The sequence below is a fragment of the Mya arenaria genome, chromosome 11 (assembly GCF_026914265.1).
Source record: "Mya arenaria isolate MELC-2E11 chromosome 11, ASM2691426v1".
Lineage (NCBI taxonomy): Eukaryota > Metazoa > Mollusca > Bivalvia > Myida > Myidae > Mya > Mya arenaria.
In genome coordinates, this window is record NC_069132.1 from 13,348,205 (window position 1) to 13,368,842 (window position 20,638).

The window sequence follows — 20,638 nt, forward strand, 5'->3', positions numbered from 1 at the left end:
TCCAATCTGGAGTTTAGTTTTTAATTTTATTATTTTGTTTTTATGCCCATGAAGGTGGGCATATTAAAATCGCACCGTCAGTCCGTCCATCTGGCCGTCCGTGTGTCTGGCTCAATAGCTGCAAGACCCGTGTCCCTACCTCTAAGGTCAAGGTCACACTTAGTGTTTATTCACAATGGAGTGCTGCATATAAGGACATAGAGTATAGGTTGTCGTGTCCGGGCTGTAACTTTCCCTTGTATGGACAGATTTTAAAATAACTTGCCACATGTGTTCCACATACCAAGGCGACGTGTCGCGTGCAAGACCCATGTCCTTACCTCTAAGGTCAAGGTCACACTTAGTGTTTATTCACAATGGAGTGGTGCATATAAGGACATAGAGTATAGGTTGTCGTGTCCGGGCTGTAACTCTCCCTTGTATGGACAGATTTTAAAATAACTTGCCACATGTGTTTGGCATACCAAGACGACGTGTCGCATGCAAGACCCGTTTCCGTACCTCTAAGTTCAAGGTCACACTTAGTGTTTATTCACAATGGAATGCTGCTTATAAGGACATAACAGTGTAGGTTGTCAAGTATGGGTGGTATTTTTTTATGTTTAGAGGCAATAACTTGCCATATGTATTTGACACGTAAAGGCAAGATCAACTTTTCATGTACTGACCTTGTTCATAGGTCAATGTCACATTCAGGGGCATTCGTCACATACTGTGACAGCTCTTGTTTAAACACATGTTATTCACAATTAAAACATTATAAATAAATGTAAAACAACTAATCGCACCAGAGTTATTCCCTCCTTACTACCAATTAACTTTTTCTAACATTATTTTCATAGGGATGAAATGTTTAACTTTCCATTGGTTAATATATAAACGGGAATTTGTTAGTATGTTTGTTCGAATTTGCATGTGTAAAAGATACAACCTTCTGTATCTTTTGAATAGAGCTTTAGTGTTGGTGTTAGAAGGAGCCAAAATTAGGACAAGTGTGGTACTGGTTTAACATTTGAAAGGCAGGTTTAAATTTTATACTTCAGTCAGACTTTTGTTCAGTGTTTGTTTTTTTAAGCAAAACAGCAAGGTAGGCCTTCAAGATGACCTTAATCATGATGACTGATTCATGCATTTCTGTATTACATGGTATGTAGGCTTTAAGTTATAACAATCCCGTTTGTAACCCTTATATGACTTGTGTTTCCCATCATTCAGATGAAGAAAAAGGTACTGTTTCAAACAGCTGTGTTTTGTTTACATTTGGTTTTATACTCTGAAGTATAAGTGTATTTTATTTATCTTTATTACTTGTGCGTATAATTCTTTACTGAAATCATTTTATATGTTCAACACATGTGTATATGTAGGATATTCTAGTCTGCAACACATATACACATTAATGTTGAATATGAACATGTGTAAACCAACTACCTGTAAATCTTCGTAGACAATCAATATAAAGGCAGATACTTAAGCCTTAAATTGTTTATATCAAAAATATTATTTTTGTCAATATCAAAGCTTTTGCCGTTGTCCTAGTGTATTTGTTGTGTTTGATTGTTGGACATTGTTGTTGTATAAAATATCAATTCAGCACTAAATATTATGTGAATTGATGTTAAAGCATTCAAAATAGGTTTTTGGTATAACATAACATGCTAATTATTGTAGTACAAGGCCTCTGGCCCTAAAAAGAATAATCAGAGAAAAAAACACTAGTGGTGAGAGGTAATGCATGTACAATTTATATAAAATATTTGTCATCGTTCACACTTGTAGTCATTGCGAATAACTAAAGCCTTAAAGATAATAGGTACAACATTTTGTCTGTTGAAGTCTGACAATAATTTATAGAATGAGTGTTTAAGTTATTTATTAAATGAAGTATCTTACATATTACATCATGGTACAGTGGACAACTAATATTAAAGTGATATTCATCTGCTATAACATAGACATCTCACTTTCAACAATAGGGAAAAAACCTGAAATTTCCATCCATTTTATATGTCCACCATTTTCAATCTACACTATAATTATGGTTAGACCATCGAAAATAAGATCATGACTTGTTCAGTATGAATGGTTTTAAAATAGCAATATAATACAAAGGTAAATGTCATCCAACATTTGCTATTCATATTTAGCTCATCTACTTTAAGAATAAGGAGAGGTATACTACTCACCCTAGCGTCCGCGTCACACTTTGGTTTTGCATGTAAGCACCTTTAGTCATTATCTCAACAAATACAGCATGTTTTGCATTGACACTTTAGACACTGTATTCCCAACTATACAATGTACTTAATTAATCAAGTTAGATAACACTTATTTGAATTTAATGCAAATTATTGCCCTTTATTATTTGACTTAGAAATTCTGGTTGAGGTTTTGCATGTAAGCACACATAGGTTAATATCTCAGCAACTTACTACTTGATGTTTTGCATTAAGACTTTATTCAATGGCACTCAACCATCCAACCTACTATATTAACCAAGTTAGATAACTCTATTGTGCATATCATGCTAATTATGGCCCTTTATTTTTTAACTTAGATATTCTGCGTAAGGTTTTTCATGTAACCACATTTAAATCAATATTTCAGCAAAAACATGTATTGCATTGAAACTTTAAACATGTGTTCCCAAAAGTCCAACTTACATAATATGTCAAGTTAGATAACTTTATCATGAATATAATGCAAATATTTGCCCTTAATTATTTGACATAGAAATTCTGGCTAAGGTTTTGCATGTAAGCACATGTAAGCCAATTACTCTGCAACTACTTGATGTATTTTATTGAAACTATAAACAATCAAGTTTGATAACTCTTTCTCACATATATTACAAATTTTGCGCCTTATTTATTTGACTTAGAAATTTTGGTGAAGATTTTGCATTTCATCTAATTTTACAGTGAAAAGCGGCAGAATGGTCGAGTGTGCTGTCTCTGTGACAGCTCTTGTTACTGTAGAAACTAGTAACTGGATTTTTTTGAAAATTTGACTTTTGGGAAAATGTGGCAGATCTTAAAACAACTGTCAAAGTGATATGAACTTGTGTTATATCTTTAAAGATTGTTTAGATTTCCTGTGATAATCCGTGGTCAAATTTTATTTATATTATCAAAATTATTTTTGAATTTTAACCTTTATGCCTAAAAGAAATTATGGTCCGCGAGGAAAAAATAGGGTCGGTCAGGTTACCAGAAAACAGGTTTTTTTGTGTGTTTTTTCTTCATTTGCAAAATTACTCAGGGATTATTCATCTACAACGCTCAGGATGAATCCAGCTGATTGAACAACAGCAACGTCAACGACTTCACTTGTTTCTTCGACATAGCATAGATTTTGCTGCAATAAAACAAAGAAGCAGTCACTAGAGTTGTTTCTGTGCTAGTAGTTTTAGGTGTCATCAAAATATGAAGGAAGGTTTAAGAATATATTCTTAAACTAAGGAATTGCAATAGTAGTGCAGGAGTGTAAATATTGCCTTTTATAGTATAGGGAATATACATTAAGTTTATATAATCCAATGATAACATGGCATTGTCGTTCAGAGCCGTCTCATCCTGGCGATCTTCATTTGCAGAGGAAACGTATGTATGGTCAGAAGCACACCTTACCTGGTTTGCATGGCAAAACTCTGCCTGACATGAAATGCTTATATGGCTGCATTGTTACGTTGCTTGCTTTGTCAATATTGTTACATATATATATATATGTTGACTATAGCTCACACATTTAAATTTTCACTTACTTTTAATAGTTTCTTATAATGTATTGGGATTAATTAAGTTCTAGATAACAATGTTCTCACAAGAAATTTAAATGATTGTTCTGTATTGCTAAAATCTGCATGTCCAAATCTATATACTTTGGTGTCTGTCTATGATCTGGTAGCTGATTGGTCTATTGTATGGTATCTGATTTGTTCGTTATTAATTTTTTAACATTTATAAACTGACGAAAGAAGTTGTCAGGGTTTTTAAAAAATGTAAAAATAAGTAACAAAGTTGAAGTAATTTAAAGTGTTGTCATGGGGATTTTAAGCTTGGTGCCGAAATTTGCAAAGGGTTATGGCGGAGCCATGTGGAAGGAGTCTGTTTTCCACTACCCCAAAAATTCCTGATGCAAGTACTTTGAGTTTGGGAAATGATCTCAAATTGATAAGCTAGCCATACATTACATATTGCTATAAGACATAACATGTTTAAAGTATTATCGATCCATACCTACCCAAGGCTTACAACTTGTATGTTATTAGAATGATATACGTCATTGTTCGTGCAGGTGAGCATTGTCTTAGTTATCTATTGTATTTAAAAACTTTAGTCAGGGTTGACAAATTTTGACCAAACTTGGTATGTAGGAAGGGTTTATGAAGCCCTTTTATGAATTCGCGGCTTAAGGTCACTGATACTAAAAATAGAAAAACAGTTGAAACTAAATATCTTAAGTTCGGGTTGACATATTGTGACCAAACTTTGTATATACAAAGAGGTTTTGCAGACCTGCATGGGATTGCATTTGGGGTCCCTTGAGTCAAGGCCAAAGTCATGGTTACTTAAAATGAAAAAAAAATAATTTGAAACTCAGTATCTTATGTTTGGGTTGACATGTTTTGACCAGACTTTGTATATAGGAAAAGGTTATGGTCAAGGTCACTGTTACCATACTTAGTTGAAACTAAATATCTTTAGTTATGGTTGTCTTATTGTCACCAAACTTGGTATGTAGGATGAATTAATGGGGAACATTAATGGGATTGGGTTTGCAAAACACAACACCCAACTTATCAGCTTACATAATTATAATTCTCAAAACACAGATTGAACTTCTGTCTATTATTTAAAACCTTTGTTGTTTATATCATACAAACTTATGCCTGAGCTAATTAAGATCATAAAAGACTGGTAATAAAGCTACATAAATTGCTGACAGTTAACTTGAAAATGGAAAGAACTAAAATAGACATTTTCCATTTCATATCATTCCAGTCTTTTCATTATAAAAAAGAGTAAAAGTTATACAGTCATACACAAATTATAACTAGGTGATCACTTAGTGAAATATATCACTTACAATGAAACTAAAAATCATTTTCTATGCCTTTGTTTTAGATTTTATGAAAGCCATTGTAAAAGATAATAGATGTGGTATAGATTAGTCCTTTCTTTACAGAAGTTGAAGATATTTAATAAATGCTTATTTTTATGCATTGCAGCATGATAAATTTTCGCAGCAGAAAATTTACTGGGGACGCTTTAAATATTTTGCTTTGCATAGTATAAGATTCTTTGTATATTTTAGACATTGTATGATTGACTGTAGTAGGTTATTAAATGTACTGGTATGTGATGGGCTCTTCATTCTTTTATAGTCTTTAATATTTTCATATAAAGTTTCATCATGAAATACCTTGTAGCATACATGTAAGATGAATAGAAGTTAGAACCATTGAATGTTTGAGATGTGTATTCTTAATATTTATAGAAAGTACAACAGTTGAATGGTTACAGAATTACCCCAGAAGTACCCAAGTGTTTTCTAAATGGTTACTTTTACTTTCAGTCCCTGAGCCCCCTATGGGCTTCAGAAATGTTTTGGTGAAGGATGGGCCTGAGGCCTTTGCCAAGAAGGTACGCCAACACCAGGGCCTCCTGCTAATGGACACGACCTTCCGGGACGCCCACCAGTCACTGCTTGCCACGCGAGTGAGGACACACGACTTGAAGAGAATCTCACCATATGTGTCGCACCAGTTCAACAATCTTTACAGCCTGGAAAACTGGGGAGGTAGGTATTAAGGAAAGTAATTCAGGCCTTATCACATCATTAGGTGGCTCTAGTTACTCTGCCGTTTACTGAGTAGTGTGGCAATAATTGTTTCTTTGCATTACCTCTCCGGGGGTATATTATTCAAATCTTTAATGGACTTATGTGCTGAATGTCAAATTGAAAAAAACTTACAGAAAACTCATCAGCTCATCAGTATTGCAACTGGTATGTATTTCCATAATAATTTCTTAGAAGATAAAAACTTGAAATAATGATTTCCAGGTGCGACATTTGACGTTGCACTGCGTTTCCTGCATGAGTGCCCATGGGATCGCTTGGACACGCTGCGGAAGATGATCCCCAACATCCCGTTTCAAATGCTGCTCCGCGGGGCTAACGCTGTTGGATACACAAACTACCCGGACAATGTTGTGTATAAGTAAGCATGGGAAAGTGTATTTATATAAGAAACAGTGTAATCAGTATCTTTTGGATGAAGATTACTGATCTGTTGGGATAAAACAAATTGTATACTAATGACAGCTATAACTTATAATTATTTCAATATATATAATTAGCCTATGGTTACATGGAGAATTCAATCTCATGAAATTTGCATGCAACATTTGGTCATCTATTTTCAACAACTATTACAAGCCCAATGGCATAATTTGTTTGTGCTTGCAGGTTTTGTGATGAGGCTGTGAAGCATGGCATGGACATTTTCCGCATCTTTGACTCACTCAACTACCTGCCAAACATCATTGTCGGCATGGATGCTGTCGGAAATGCTGGTAAATATGTTTTTATTCAGAACAGAATTAAATTTCAGACAAAAAAGTATTGTAAGTAATTTCCTAACTATATCACATAGAATTTTCTGCTTTAAAGGTATTTTGACAGTGCAGCAATCCAGGCAAAGAAGCTTGTTTTTTCTCACATGTTTGCCTATTTTAACACGTTTATGACAAAAAAAAATTCACCAACTTAGATTCCAATATTTTTTATTACTAGGGGGTAGTCTTACATATGATAGCCAATAACAAGTGCGATGTTTTATTCAGGTGGAGTGATAGAGGCTGCCATTTCCTACACTGGTGATGTGTCTGATCCGACTCGCACCAAATACAACCTTGACTATTACGTTGACCTGGCCACCGAGCTTGTGAAGGCTGGGACTCATGTTCTTGCCATCAAGGTCAGCTAGTCAATTCATTTTGTTCAATTACTTAAAGCCACAAGTTATTCAGTCATGAAGTTAAATGTTAAATACAAATTGTACAATGCTTCTTGGCACTAACTTGACCATATCTGTTAGAATTTCATTATACAACTGAATGTTTCAAGCTAGATATTTTTCTACTTATTGCAGGACATGTCTGGAATCCTGAAGCCCAGAGCAGCCACAATGCTGGTAGGAGCATTGCGCCAGAAGTTCCCAGACATGCCCATCCATGTGCATACACACGACACTGCAGGAGCGGGCGTGGCAGCCATGCTTGCCTGTTACCAGGTGTGTTTTTACTAGGGATCCTTCTTGTTGGGTGAAACATGTCATAATATTTCATATTCAAAGCTTATCACAATATGTTGTTTGAAAGTTGGTATTAAATTTATTTTTCATATTTATATCATCATTAATTAATTTTCTGATTAAATAACCTGACTGACTTACTGACTTAGTAAGGAGAGCTGTTTCAGGTGGAATCCAATTACCTTAACATTGGATGTACAGAATTAAGTCAATACATAATTACCTTGTCTAGTTATCATAGAAAAAAAGTTGAAGTGGGGTAGCTGTTAGGGCCATTGTGCAAAATCTTAAACCATGTCAGTAACAAACAAAAAAAGATCAAGATATTGAACTGAAACTAAGTTCACATGTTGCTTGGGATGATATGTATATGTTTAGGAAGAACCATAACTCTGGCTTTAATTATTGATGAGTTGTAACACTTTAATGACTGAAAAAACAACCTTACTGGTTTTGCCATCTGCACCACTGCTCTCTTGTTTACATTCAGATCTTTCGATACAATTGTGACTTGTCTGTGATGATTGAAATTTAAATATTTCCCACAAATTTCTTTTACTAGGCGGATATATTAAGGGCTATTCCAGTTAAACATATGTCCCACCCCAGGACGGCAAAATAAAGAAATTCTGTAGGGGGTAGGTCTTTTTCTTAATTTGCTACTGTAGGGGGTGGTGATAAGTCCAATTTAGCTTCTATAGGGGGGCGTCATTTTCTTTTTTGCTTCTGACCGTATCTGCTCATTTATATTCACTGCCCGATGGTGAAATACCGGGTTTTTTTTATCCATATAACATATTTTACCGAACGTCGTGTACAGAATTGGTTTGGATACAAATTTTCGCGATATTACGAGTCGGTTCCGCGGTACCGGAAATCAGAAGAAGTTGCGTCCCTTGACAACAAGATGGCGGAGGCGCTAGAATTTGTAAAGACGTGGTCGAAGACCAACCTACAAAATTGGCTAGAAACCAATAGTTGCGCCGCATGTGTGGATACGTTTCGTGGTAAGTATACCAAATTGCAGTTTTCGACACTAATGGGGTCCCGGGATCCCGAGGACACCAGTTTTTCAGGAGGGACACCTGAACTTCATGGTCCGGTATTCCGTCGGGACACTTTAAATTTCTGACTGATAAACGCTAAATATCAATAAATAAGTAGCATTTAATTAATTTATTACCTAAATTCGGGCTCCCTAAATTTCTTGACAGCACATGTCAAAACAATATTATTAATTATCATTATCGGACTCATCAAAGCGAAAGTATAGCTGACTATTTGACTATAGTTACGTCATGAATCTATAAATAAACAGGTCATTTCACAGGCGCATGCAGGTTAACGCTTCCGTTTTGTTGTTTACATTTTAAACAAGGTCAGAGCTGACAGAGATTTATTATCGGTAAAATACTTATGTGGAATTGTTTTGCTTATGTGTCAGAACCGCCCAAAAAGATGCCAACTCTGATGATACCTTTTATATAATATGATGCGACCTTTGAATATTTACAGTAACATTTACGACACAAAAGAACTGCATCCTACATTCAGCATTCTTTGTTAATTGGCATTCAACTTATCAATATTCTTTGTTAATTTTAAAGACATATTTTATGCCTTGATAAAAAATAATAGAAATAAAATTTGCAGGGTTTTATTCATTAATTCAATAAATTTATAAAATTTTATGACTTTTTGGCGCGAAAATTAACATGTATACACAATTTTTGGTCGTCTGCTCTTCCAGTATGCACTACGACTGTTGGGCAGTCTGATTGATTTATCAACAGCTCTACTAAATATTGATTGGAGTTTTCACAAGCCAGATGTAATATTCCTACAGTTTCTTAATGAAAAGCACCGACATTTGACAAGACCCTGAACCATGATGTATTTTATGCGTATTTTCCAAAAATCTAAAAATAGTAACAACATCAAGTTTTTGTTTACATTGTATCCATCTCTGTTTTTGACTGAAAACAAAAGGGACTTAGACATTCTCCCGCTTTTGAACCGAATCTACCAACTTAGAGACCAAAATATACCTCACTGCCATTCAGTGCTACTAACCTGTCATTACATGCTGCTGAAAACATGTATAATAATTATGGTGGTTTATACTTGCATTACAAATTGAAAAGTAAAAGGATGTTGAATTTAATATTAAAACAGGCTCAACAATGAAAAAATATAAAAAAAGTGGAAGGGACTCCTAATTTCAGGAAGGGACACCTGATTTCAAATGTTGGTGTCCCTTCGGGATCCCTTGGAAAAATGGTTAGTGTCGACCCCTGAAATTGACAACAGTTGTCTAGAATTTTATTAGAAATCATAATTTGTACGTATTGCGTAAATGTTATAAATCCGAATGTTTCGTCCCCTTAACATTTCGACCACAAGTTATTTTAAGGTTGTATATAATTACATGGGTGAAAGTTTCAGCCTCATGTGGCTTAATATGCACTTATAGCAACATATGAAGAAACAAGAGAACCGTGGTGTGTAGGTTATAGTCCATATAATGGAAAATAACCAAATTTATTAATGGAAAATAACAAAATTTATTACAAGCGAAGCCCAGTAATAAGTTTTGTTATTTTCCATTACATGAGCTGTAACCGACTTATAGTTCACCCTAGTTTCTAAGCCAATCATCGGACAAGGCCGTATACAGCGTGCCCATTGGCTGCTCGAAGTTCATTAGGCGCGCGCCATGTCTGTTGACCTAGTTATAATAATTAACTTATTGGATGCAGATGTGATCTTATATGAAACCTATTCGAGCAAAGATTTGAAAATCTCTGGGTGATGATTGGCTTAGAAACTAGGGTGAGCTATAAGGTCCTATATAGCTCACCTGATCAAAGAGTTACAAAAGAGTAATTGCAAATAATCTTTGCATATAGACGTATAAAAAAATAAACTTCTCAAGGGGGTCCGAATTTGCTCAAAAAATATTCTAAAGGGGGTTCTTTTCTCATCAAATAAACTTCTGAAGGGGGATGGTCCATTTTGAAAGTGCCTTCCTGGGGTGGGACATATGTTTTACTGGAATAGCCCTAATGAAAAATAATGATTTAGAAAAAGGTGAAAAATGAGGGTTGGGCAACTTGGTGGTTGAGCGGTTGATTGTTTGTCATTAACAATTTTGCTTTAAACGTTTTATAATCCTGCATTCAATCATTTGTATCAAATTTATAAAAAAGCTTAGTCAGAACACTTGTCTGCATGTTGTCATGAACAATGATGAATATGGATCACCTCAAGTCAAAAACTAGGTCGTTAGCTCAAATCTTAGAAGAAGAAAGAATCCCTGATAATGATAATTTCAACATCTTTTTATAAAATGTTCATCAAACTTGTCATCAACAAAATTCATTTGCTATTCTATTATCAGTTTACCACCAACCCCAATGCAGAATGTCATTACTTTCATAAGTTAGAATATTTGAATCCAAGACAATTTTACATATATTTCTACTTCAAACTAAGAAATAAATGAAAGCATAAGTATTTTTATGCCCCCGAAGGTGGGCATATTAAAATCGCACCGTCCGTCCGTCCGACTCAATAACTCAGAATATTATGGACAGATTTTAAAATAACTTGCCACATGTGTTCGGCATACCAAGACGACGTGTCGCGTGCAAGAACCGTGTCCCTACCTCTAAGGTCAAGGTCACACTTAGGTGTTTATTCCCAATGGAATGCTGCATATTTAAGGACATAGAGTATAGGTTGTCGTGTCCGGGCTGTAACTTTCCCTTGTATGGACAGATTATAAAATAACTTGCCACATGTGTTCGGCATACCAAGACGTCGTGCCCCGTGCAAGAACGTGTCCCTACCTCTAAGGTCAAGGTCACACTTAGTGTTTATTCACAATGACATGCTGCATATAAGGACATAAGAGTATAGGTTGTGGTGTCTGGGCTGAAACTTTCCCTTGTATGGACAGATTTTAAAATAACTTGCCACATGTGTTCGGCATACCAAGATGACGTGTCGCGTGCAAGAACCGTGTCCCTACCTCTAAGGTCAAGGTCACACTTAGGTGTTTATTCACAATGGAATGCTGCATATAAGGACATAGAGTATAGGTTGTCGTGTCCGGGCTGTAACTTTCCCTTGTATGGACAGATTTTAAAATAACTTGCCACATGTGTTCGGCATATCAAGAAGACGTGTCGTGTGCAAGATCCGTGTCCCTATTTCTTAGGTCAAGGTCACACTTAGTGTTTATTCACAATGGAATGCTGCATATAAGGACATAGAGTATAGGTTGTCGTGTCCGGGCTGTAACTTTCCCTTGTATGGACAGATTTTAAAATAACTTGCCACATGTGTTTGAATTACCAAGACGATGTGTCAGGTGCAAGACCCGTGTCCCTACCTCTTAGGTCAAGGTCACACTTAGTGTTTATTCACAATGGAATGCTGCATATAACGACATAAGAGTATAGGTTGTTGTGCCCGGGCTGTAACTTTCCCTTGTATGGACAGATTTTAAAATAACTTGCCACATGTGTTTGGCATACCAAGACGACGTGTCGCGTGCAAGATCCGTGTCCCTATTACTTAGGTCAAGGTCATACTTAGTGTTTATTCACAATGGAGTGCTGCATATAACGACATAGCGTATAGGTTGTCGTGTCCAGGCTGTAACTTTCCCTTGTATGGACAGATTATAAAATAACTTGGCACATGTGTTTTAATAACCAAGACGATGTGTCAGGTTTAAGACCCGTGTCCCTACCTCTTAGGTCAAGGTCACACTTAGTGTTTATTCACAATGGAATGCTGCATATAAGGACATAGAGTCTAGGTTGTTGTGTCCGGGCTGTAACTTTCCCTTGTATGGACAGATTTTAAAATAACTTGCCACAAATGTTCAACATACCAAGACAACGTGTCGCGTGCAAGAACCGTGTCTCTACCTCTAAGGTCAAGGTCACACTTAAGTGTTTATTCACAATGGAATGCTGCATATAATGACAGAGTATAGATTGTTGTGTCCGGGCTGTAACTTTCCCTTGTATGGACAGATTTTAAAATAACTTGCCACATGTGTTCGGCATACCAAGATGACGTGTCGCGTGCAAGATCCGTGTCCCTATTTCTTAGGTCAAGGTCACACTTAGTGTTTATTCACAATGGAATGCTGCATATAACGACATAGAGTATAGGTTGTCGTGTCCGGGCGCTAGCTTTCCCTTGTATGGACAGATTATAAAATAACTTGGCACATGTGTTTGAATTACCAAGACGATGTGTCGGGTGCAAGACCTGTGTCCCTACCTCTAAGGTCAAGGTCACACTTAGTGTTTATTCACACTGGAATGCTACATATAAGGACATAGCTTATAGGTTGTCGTTTCCGGGCTGTATCTTTCCCTTGTATGAACAGAATTTAAAATAACTTGCCACATGTGTTTGACATACTAAGACGACGTGTCCCGTGCAAGAACAGTGTCCCTACCTCTAAGGTCAAGGTCACACTTAGGTGTTTATTCACAATGGAGTGCTGCATATAAGGATACAGAGTATTGGTTGTTATGTCCGGGCTGTAACTTTTTCTTGTATGGACAGAATTTAAAATTACTTGCCACATGTGTTAGACATACCAAGACGACGTGTCACGTGCAAGACCCATGTCCCTACCTCTAAGGTGAAAGATACACTTTGTGTTTATTCACAATGGAATGCTGAATATAAGGACATAAGAATGTAGGTTGTCAAGTATGGGTGGTATTTTTTTATGTTCAGAGGCAATTTAAAATAACTTGCCATATGTATTTGTTTGATCTTTAACTTTTCATGTACTGACCTTGTTCATAGGTCAATGTCACATTCGGGGGCATTCGTCACATACTGTGAAAGCTCTTGTTTTATTTTTTTTATTACTGCCTTCTAACCATACATCCTATTGACAAAACGCCATTGTTAAAATGAAAATACAGCAATAATGCGACTTATCGCATTGCCCCTTGTTTAATATGAAGTGCTGCTTTTCCAATGCACTTTGTTTCTCTGTCCAATAACACTGTTGTATTTGCAGGCAGGAGCTGATGTTGTTGATGTTGCCTGTGACTCCATGTCTGGTATGACGTCCCAGCCAAGCATGGGTGCAGTGGTTGCTTCACTAGAAAACACAGAGGGAGACACTGGTAACAGCACTTTTTCAAGTCTGGGTTTAATCATGCTTTGTTCCCAATCAACTCCTCCTGAATATGTTTTCCTTCGTTTCAAACAAAGATTTATTGTTAAACATTACATAAGTAGGGATATTTTCAAGAAATACATATGAGAAACTTGTATGAAAAATATGAATAGCTTATTATGTATATACAATGAATTATTTGGAACATTTGTTTGATTATGTATTGCCATGCAAATCTCCTTGTCTTAAACACAATTGTTCAGGAATCAACCTGGATGATGTATCAGCGTACTCCGCCTACTGGGAGCAGGCCAGGAACCTGTATGGACCATTCGAGTGTGCTGTCACAATGAAGAGTGGCAATGCTGATACATACAGGAATGAAATACCTGGTAAATATCAGGAGTATTTGAATGTTTAAAAAAAAAAATGAGCATTTTTGGCCAAAATATTTAAAATGGCAGGACTTGCTAAAAACATTTGCAATGGCAGGACTGGCCCAAAACATTTACAATGGCAGGACTGGCCCAAAACATTAACAATGGCAGGACTGGCCCAAAACATTAACAATGGCAGGACTGGCCCAAAACATTTACAATGGCAGGACTGGCCCAAAACATTTACAATGGCAGGACTGGCCCAAAACATTTACAATGGCAGGACTTACCCAAAACATTAACAATGGCAGGACTTGCCCAAAACATTTACAATGGCAGGACTGGCCCAAAACATTAACAATGGCAGGACTGGCCCAAAACATTTACAATGGCAGGACTTGCCCAAAACATTTACAATGGCAGGACTGGCCCAAAACATTAACAATGGCAGGACTTGCCCAAAACATTTACAATGACAGGACTTGCCCAAAACATTAACAATGGCAGGACTGGCCCAAAACATTTACAATGGCAGGACTTGCCCAAAACATTTACAATGGCAGGACTGGCCCAAAACATTAACAATGGCAGGACTTGCCCAAAACATTTACAATGACAGGACTTGCCCAAAACATTAACAATGGCAGGACTGGCCCAAAACATTTACAATGGCAGGACTGGCCCAAAACATTTACAATGGCAGGACTTGCCCAAAACATTTACAATGGCAGGACTGGCCCAAAACATTAACAATGGCAGGACTTGCCCAAAACATTTACAATGACAGGACTTGCCCAAAACATTAACAATGGCAGGACTGGCCCAAAACATTTACAATGGCAGGACTTGCCCAAAACATTTACAATGGCAGGACTGGCCCAAAACATTAACAATGGCAGGACTTGCCCAAAACATTTACAATGACAGGACTTGCCCAAAACATTAACAATGGCAGGACTGGCCCAAAACATTTACAATGGCAGGACTGGCCCAAAACATTTACAATGGCAGGACTTGCCCAAAACATTTACAATGGCAGGACTGGCCCAAAACATTAACAATGGCAGGACTTGCCCAAAACATTTACAATGGCAGGACTTGCCCAAAACATTTACAATGGCAGGACTGGCCCAAAACATTAACAATGGCAGGACTTGCCCAAAACATTTACAATGACAGGACTTGCCCAAAACATTAACAATGGCAGGACTGGCCCAAAACATTTACAATGGCAGGACTTGCCCAAAACATTAACAATGGCAGGACTGGCCCAAAACATTAACAATGGCAGGACTGGCCCAAAACATTTACAATGGCAGGACTGGCCCAAAACATTTACAATGGCAGGACTGGCCCAAAACATTTACAATGGCAGGACTGGCCCAAAACATTTACAATGGCAGGACTGGCCCAAAACATTTACAATGGCAGGACTGGCCCAAAACATTTACAATGGCAGGACTGGCCCAAAACATTAACAATGGCAGGACTGGCCCAAAACATTTACAATGGCAGGACTGGCCCAAAACATTTACAATGGCAGGACTGGCCCAAAACATTTACAATGGCAGGACTTGCCCAAAACATTAACAATGGCAGGACTGGCCCAAAACATTTACAATGGCAGGACTGGCCCAAAACATTTACAATGGCAGGACTGGCATCAACACAATTATGTTTTAGTAGCTACCTAAATAAAGAAGGAACCTGAATTATTGTTATTTGTTGCTTTTACAAGCATTAGAATCTGATTCCAAGTACATGCTGGGCTACATGGCTTTTACCCCTTACATTCCAGGCGGTCAATACACTAACCTGCAGTTCCAGGCATTCAGTCTCGGTCTGGCAGACCAGTTTGAGGAGGTGAAGAAGATGTACGTAGAGGCAAACAAACTACTTGGAGATATTCCAAAGGTATGGACAGTGTAGATTGTCATGTGAAAGAGGTAAATGGAGGTTAACAAAGTTATGCGAGATATTCGGTAGGTATGGACAGTGTTGTTCGTCAGAGTTATCTGTGTCAGATATGTTACATTCCATCAAACAAAAGGATTGAAGATGTATGGATTTAAGAAATACGAGATGTGTGCAAATGTTCAAATCTGGTAAACAAATATTGAGATATTCAATGTACACACATATTTAATTTCATTAAATATTCATAAATAAGTGTATTACTTGTTTTATAAATATGAAAATAATCAAGTTTCAGGTAAACTCCTCTGAAAGGAATGCTTTTTTCTTTTATGATTTACTTTTCACAAAAATGTATGGACATGTCATGGATCTTATTTACAAACCTTCCAGGTGACGCCCTCGTCCAAGGTTGTTGGTGACCTGGCCCAGTTCATGGTGCAGAACAAGCTGAATGGCAAGATGGTGGAGGAGAGGGCAGAGGAGTTGTCTTTCCCTGTCTCTATCATTGAATATTTCCAGGGCTACCTAGGTACTCCACCTGGTGGATACCCAGAACCACTCCGCACCAGGGTAGGGGCATACATGCTAGTCTCTGTATGGTTTCTTTAAGTACATGTATTCCAACGTACTTGCAATTATCAGCTTTTGAGGTATTCAATGTACAATTATGTCATTTTTGTAGAGCCCACATGCTGTGAGCGAGACATAGTTGTCACAATGGGGCTTCTATGTACATGCGTACGGACTGAATTTTTTAGTACTGTACCAGTCATTTGAGCATTTTCAAAAAAACATGCTATGAAGGTTCTCCATGATGAGGTGGCGTGTCACGCACAAGACACAAGTCTATACATCAAAGGTACAGGTTAGAGGTCAAAGGTTGTTATAATCCTTGTCTGGGCTGTATCTTGACCATGCATTACAGGATCTTAAAAAAGGTTCACAATGATGAGGTAACATGTCGTGCACAAGACCCAGGTCTATAATAAAAATTTAATGTCAATGTCATGCTTAGAGGTCAAACGTTGAAATGGGTTGTCCAGGCTATATCTTGACCATGCTGTATAGGATTGTCAAAAAACATGCCGTAAAGGTTCACCATGGTGAGACGGCGTGTCACAAGACCTAGGTGTACTAAGATTAAGAACACATTTAAAAGTTAAATGTCAAAATGAGTACTGTTGATAGAACTTGTCTGGACTGAACCTTATCAAGGGAGTATCTTTATCATGCATTATAGGATTTTCATGATAGGATTTTCATAAAACTTGCCATGGAGGTTCACCATGCTGAGGCTTAGTGTTGCAGAATCCATGTATTTTTCCACAACATGTACTTCTGTACTGCATTTGCATGGATGATCATTATGTCTGTGTCAAAGGCTCTTTCAACAGGCTTGACTTGGTGCCAAACAGTTTAATTCATTATGACCTCATAATATTTGATGTCGCTTGAAAAAGATTTAAGGGTGAAAATAAAATGTGCAAAATTATTCCAAAATTCATACTAAAAACAAGCTTTTTGGCCTTGGATGATTGCAAAAAAGGCAAATTAATTTCAGATATCAGTTGAAATTAAGAACAAAAGTGAAAAATACAATTAAATCTATATTACAATTTAGTTTAATAATTTAATATTTAAGTACTCTGCAAGCAATACCCTTTGAAATGATACCAAAATACCATTGGGTCGACAGGCATCAAAATTCAAAATGATCGTCAATGATTCGATAAAATGACACACTTATTTATACATCAGGTACCTTCAGCTGATTTTTACATATCTGTTTTACAAAACTTCATAATTTACTGTATGAAATCATGTTATATTTACCTATATTGTAAGAAATGTCTTTGGCTGAATAAACATTTTTTTTTGAAATTTAGTTTCAATGTGTTGATACTGCTCCTTAATTTATTAAATGTTTAAAGTTAAAAAAAAACTGCTCTTTACTTAGATCCTTCAAGGCAAGCCTAAGATGGAAGGCCGTCCTGGGGAGAGCCTGAAACCTCTTGACTTTGACGACGTGAAGTCAAAGCTTGTAGAACAGCATGGGAAGATTGTACGTGATGTTGACGTGATCTCATCCGCACTCTACCCCAAGGTGACCGATGAGTACCTGGATTTCAAGGAGAAATATGGTCCGGTAGATGCCCTCAACACTCGCATGTTTCTAGTTGGACCCAAGGTTGCTGAGGAAATTGAGGTAGGTTTCTCATCGGGATTTCTGTAATCCAACCAGTATTATCTTTTGAATTTCGTAGTATACGTTGTATGTAAATTGACTGTTAATTTTTGAAATAAATGTTGAATATAATTGTATACAAAGTTATTGCCTGTATCAGGTTGAGATAGAAAAGGGTAAGACATTGTCCATCAAGACGTTGGCTGTCGGAGATCTGGACAAGGAGGGCAAACGGGAGGTGTTCTTTGAGCTCAACGGACAGCTCCGCTCCGTCTTCATACGAGACAACGAGGCTACAAAGGTGGGCAGTCTGCTCAACTGTGTATTTTGTTTGAGGAATATGACCTGAATCTATTTTAAAAATATATAATTGCCTTCAGCTAATTTCTTTAAAAATAAATAATTGTAAAGATAATAGAAAGGCATAAAAATGTCTCTGATATGTTAAAGAAATGAAAGCTGCTGAGCATAAAGATAATGAAGTCCACATTGTTTATACTTTTTATTATTATCTTACCAGCTGTTCAGGATATCAAATTCATACTTTCTTTATCTTTTCACAGTAACAACAAGTTCTGTAACTTAAATATTTTCAGATTTATGGCCCTTTGTATACTTTAATATAATTGTGAACTGTTGATATTGGCTGTGTTGGACAACTTTATTGGACTGCAGAACGTCTTAGACATTTTCATTGAACATCATTATTGATAAACACACAACGATATATATGTCATTATAGATAAACACACAACGATATGTATATATATCATTATAGATAAACACACAATGATATATAGGTCAGTATAGATAAACACACAACGATATATATGTCATTTTAGATAAACACACAACGATATAAATGTCGTTTTAGATAAGCACACAACGATATATGTCATTATAGATAAACACACAATGATATATAGGTCATTATAGATAAACACACAATGATATATAGGTCATTATAGATAAACACACAACGATATATATGTCATTATAGATAAACACACAACGATATATAGGTCATTATAGATAAACACACAATGATATATATGTCATTATAGATAAACACACAACGATATATGTCATTATACCCCCACAAACGCAGTTTGAGGGGGTATATAGGAGTGAGCTTGTCGGTCGGTTGGTCGGTCGGTCTGTCGGTCGGTCGGTCTGTCGGTTTTCATGGTTTCCGGACGATAACTCATGAAAGGCTAGACAGATTTGAAAAAATTTTGGTACACAGGTGTAACATCAGAAGATACAGGTTAAGTTCGATATTGGGGCTGGTGGGGCCAAGGTCAAGGTCACTGTTACTAAAAATAGAAAAACGGTTTCCGGATGATAACTCATGAAAGGCTAGACAGATTTGAACAATTTTTGGTACACAGGTGTAACATCAGAAGATACAGGTCAAGTTCGATATTGGGGCTGGTGGGGTCAAGGTCATTGTTACTAAAAATAGAAAAACGGTTTCCGGACGATAACTCATGAAAGGCTTGACAGATTTGAACAATTTTTGGTACACAGGTGTAACATCAGAAGATACAGGTCAAGTTCGATATTGGGGCTGGTGGGGCCAAGGTCAAGGTCACTGTTACTAAAAATAGAAAAACGGTTTCCGGATGATAACTCATGAAAGGCTAGACAGATTTGAACAATTTTTGGTACACAGGTGTAACATCAGAAGATACAGGTCAAGTTCGATATTGGGGCTGGTGGGGCCAAGGTCAAGGTCACTGTTACTAAAAATAGAAAAACGGTTTCCGGACGATACCTCATGAAAGGCTTGACAGATTTGAACAATTTTTGGCACACAGGTGTAACATCAGAAGATACAGTTTGGTACACAGGTGTAACATCAGAAGATACAGGTCAAGTTCGATATTGGGGCTGGTGGGGCCAAGGTCAAGGTCACTGTTACTAAAAATAGAAAAATGGTTTCTGGACAATAACTCATGAAAGGCTTGACAGATTTGAACAATTTTTGGTACACAGGTGTAACATCAAAAGATACAGGTCAAGTTCGATATTGGGGCTGGTGGGGCCAAAGTCAAGGTCACTGTTACTAAAAATAGAAAAACGGTTTCCGGACCATAAATCATGAAAGGCTAGACAGATTTGAACAATTTTTGGTACACAGGTGTAACATTAGAAGATACAGGTCAAGTTCGATATTGGGGCTGGTGGGGCCAAGGTCAAGGTCACTGTAACTAAAAGTAGAAAAACGGTTTCCGGACGATAACTCCTGAAAGGCTAGTTTTTCTTGTCAGCAGTGTAACTCCTAAATTACTCAACAGATTTAAATAAAACAATACATGCATGATAAAAGAAGATGCAGTGTGCAGTAACCTTGGAGTTATGGCCTCTTTTCAAAGGAATGGTTTGCCATTCCTGTGTCCAGGCGGCATTTGGGGGTATTCGTCACTCCTGACAGTTCTAGTTATAGATAAACCTGCAAAGTAACCTCATTTTCATGATGTATCAGTAGAGACTATCTCCAGTTGTACTTGTAAAATATTGCGTAACACTTTCATTTTAGGCGGTTTAAAACTCATGCATTTGTTTTTATAAATTCAATAAAATATAAACATTGCTGTAACTTCTTTTCTAAAAACTGTATAGCACATTTACCTCTTCTTGTTATCAGATTAAATTTGAAATAAAAATGGTCTAAT

General features: G+C 36.9%; 1 protein-coding gene across 3 annotated transcripts in view; it reads left to right on the forward strand.

The window, feature by feature from the left end:
- LOC128207254 (pyruvate carboxylase, mitochondrial-like) overlaps positions 1-20,638 on the forward strand; it is a 40,642-nt gene that overhangs the window by 16,422 nt on the left and 3,582 nt on the right. For 2 of the 3 annotated variants that reach the window (XM_052910075.1, XM_052910076.1), the window contains exons 11-22: positions 3,564-3,602; positions 5,578-5,802; positions 6,067-6,223; positions 6,472-6,578; positions 6,849-6,982; positions 7,157-7,297; positions 13,380-13,488; positions 13,745-13,873; positions 15,657-15,772; positions 16,166-16,345; positions 17,733-17,981; positions 18,121-18,261. In XM_052910075.1, the coding sequence (XP_052766035.1) occupies positions 3,564-3,602; positions 5,578-5,802; positions 6,067-6,223; positions 6,472-6,578; positions 6,849-6,982; positions 7,157-7,297; positions 13,380-13,488; positions 13,745-13,873; positions 15,657-15,772; positions 16,166-16,345; positions 17,733-17,981; positions 18,121-18,261 (1,727 nt within the window). The remainder of the gene's footprint in view (positions 1-3,563; positions 3,603-5,577; positions 5,803-6,066; positions 6,224-6,471; positions 6,579-6,848; positions 6,983-7,156; positions 7,298-13,379; positions 13,489-13,744; positions 13,874-15,656; positions 15,773-16,165; positions 16,346-17,732; positions 17,982-18,120; positions 18,262-20,638) is intronic. The other variant, XM_052910078.1, reaches the window with a different exon arrangement.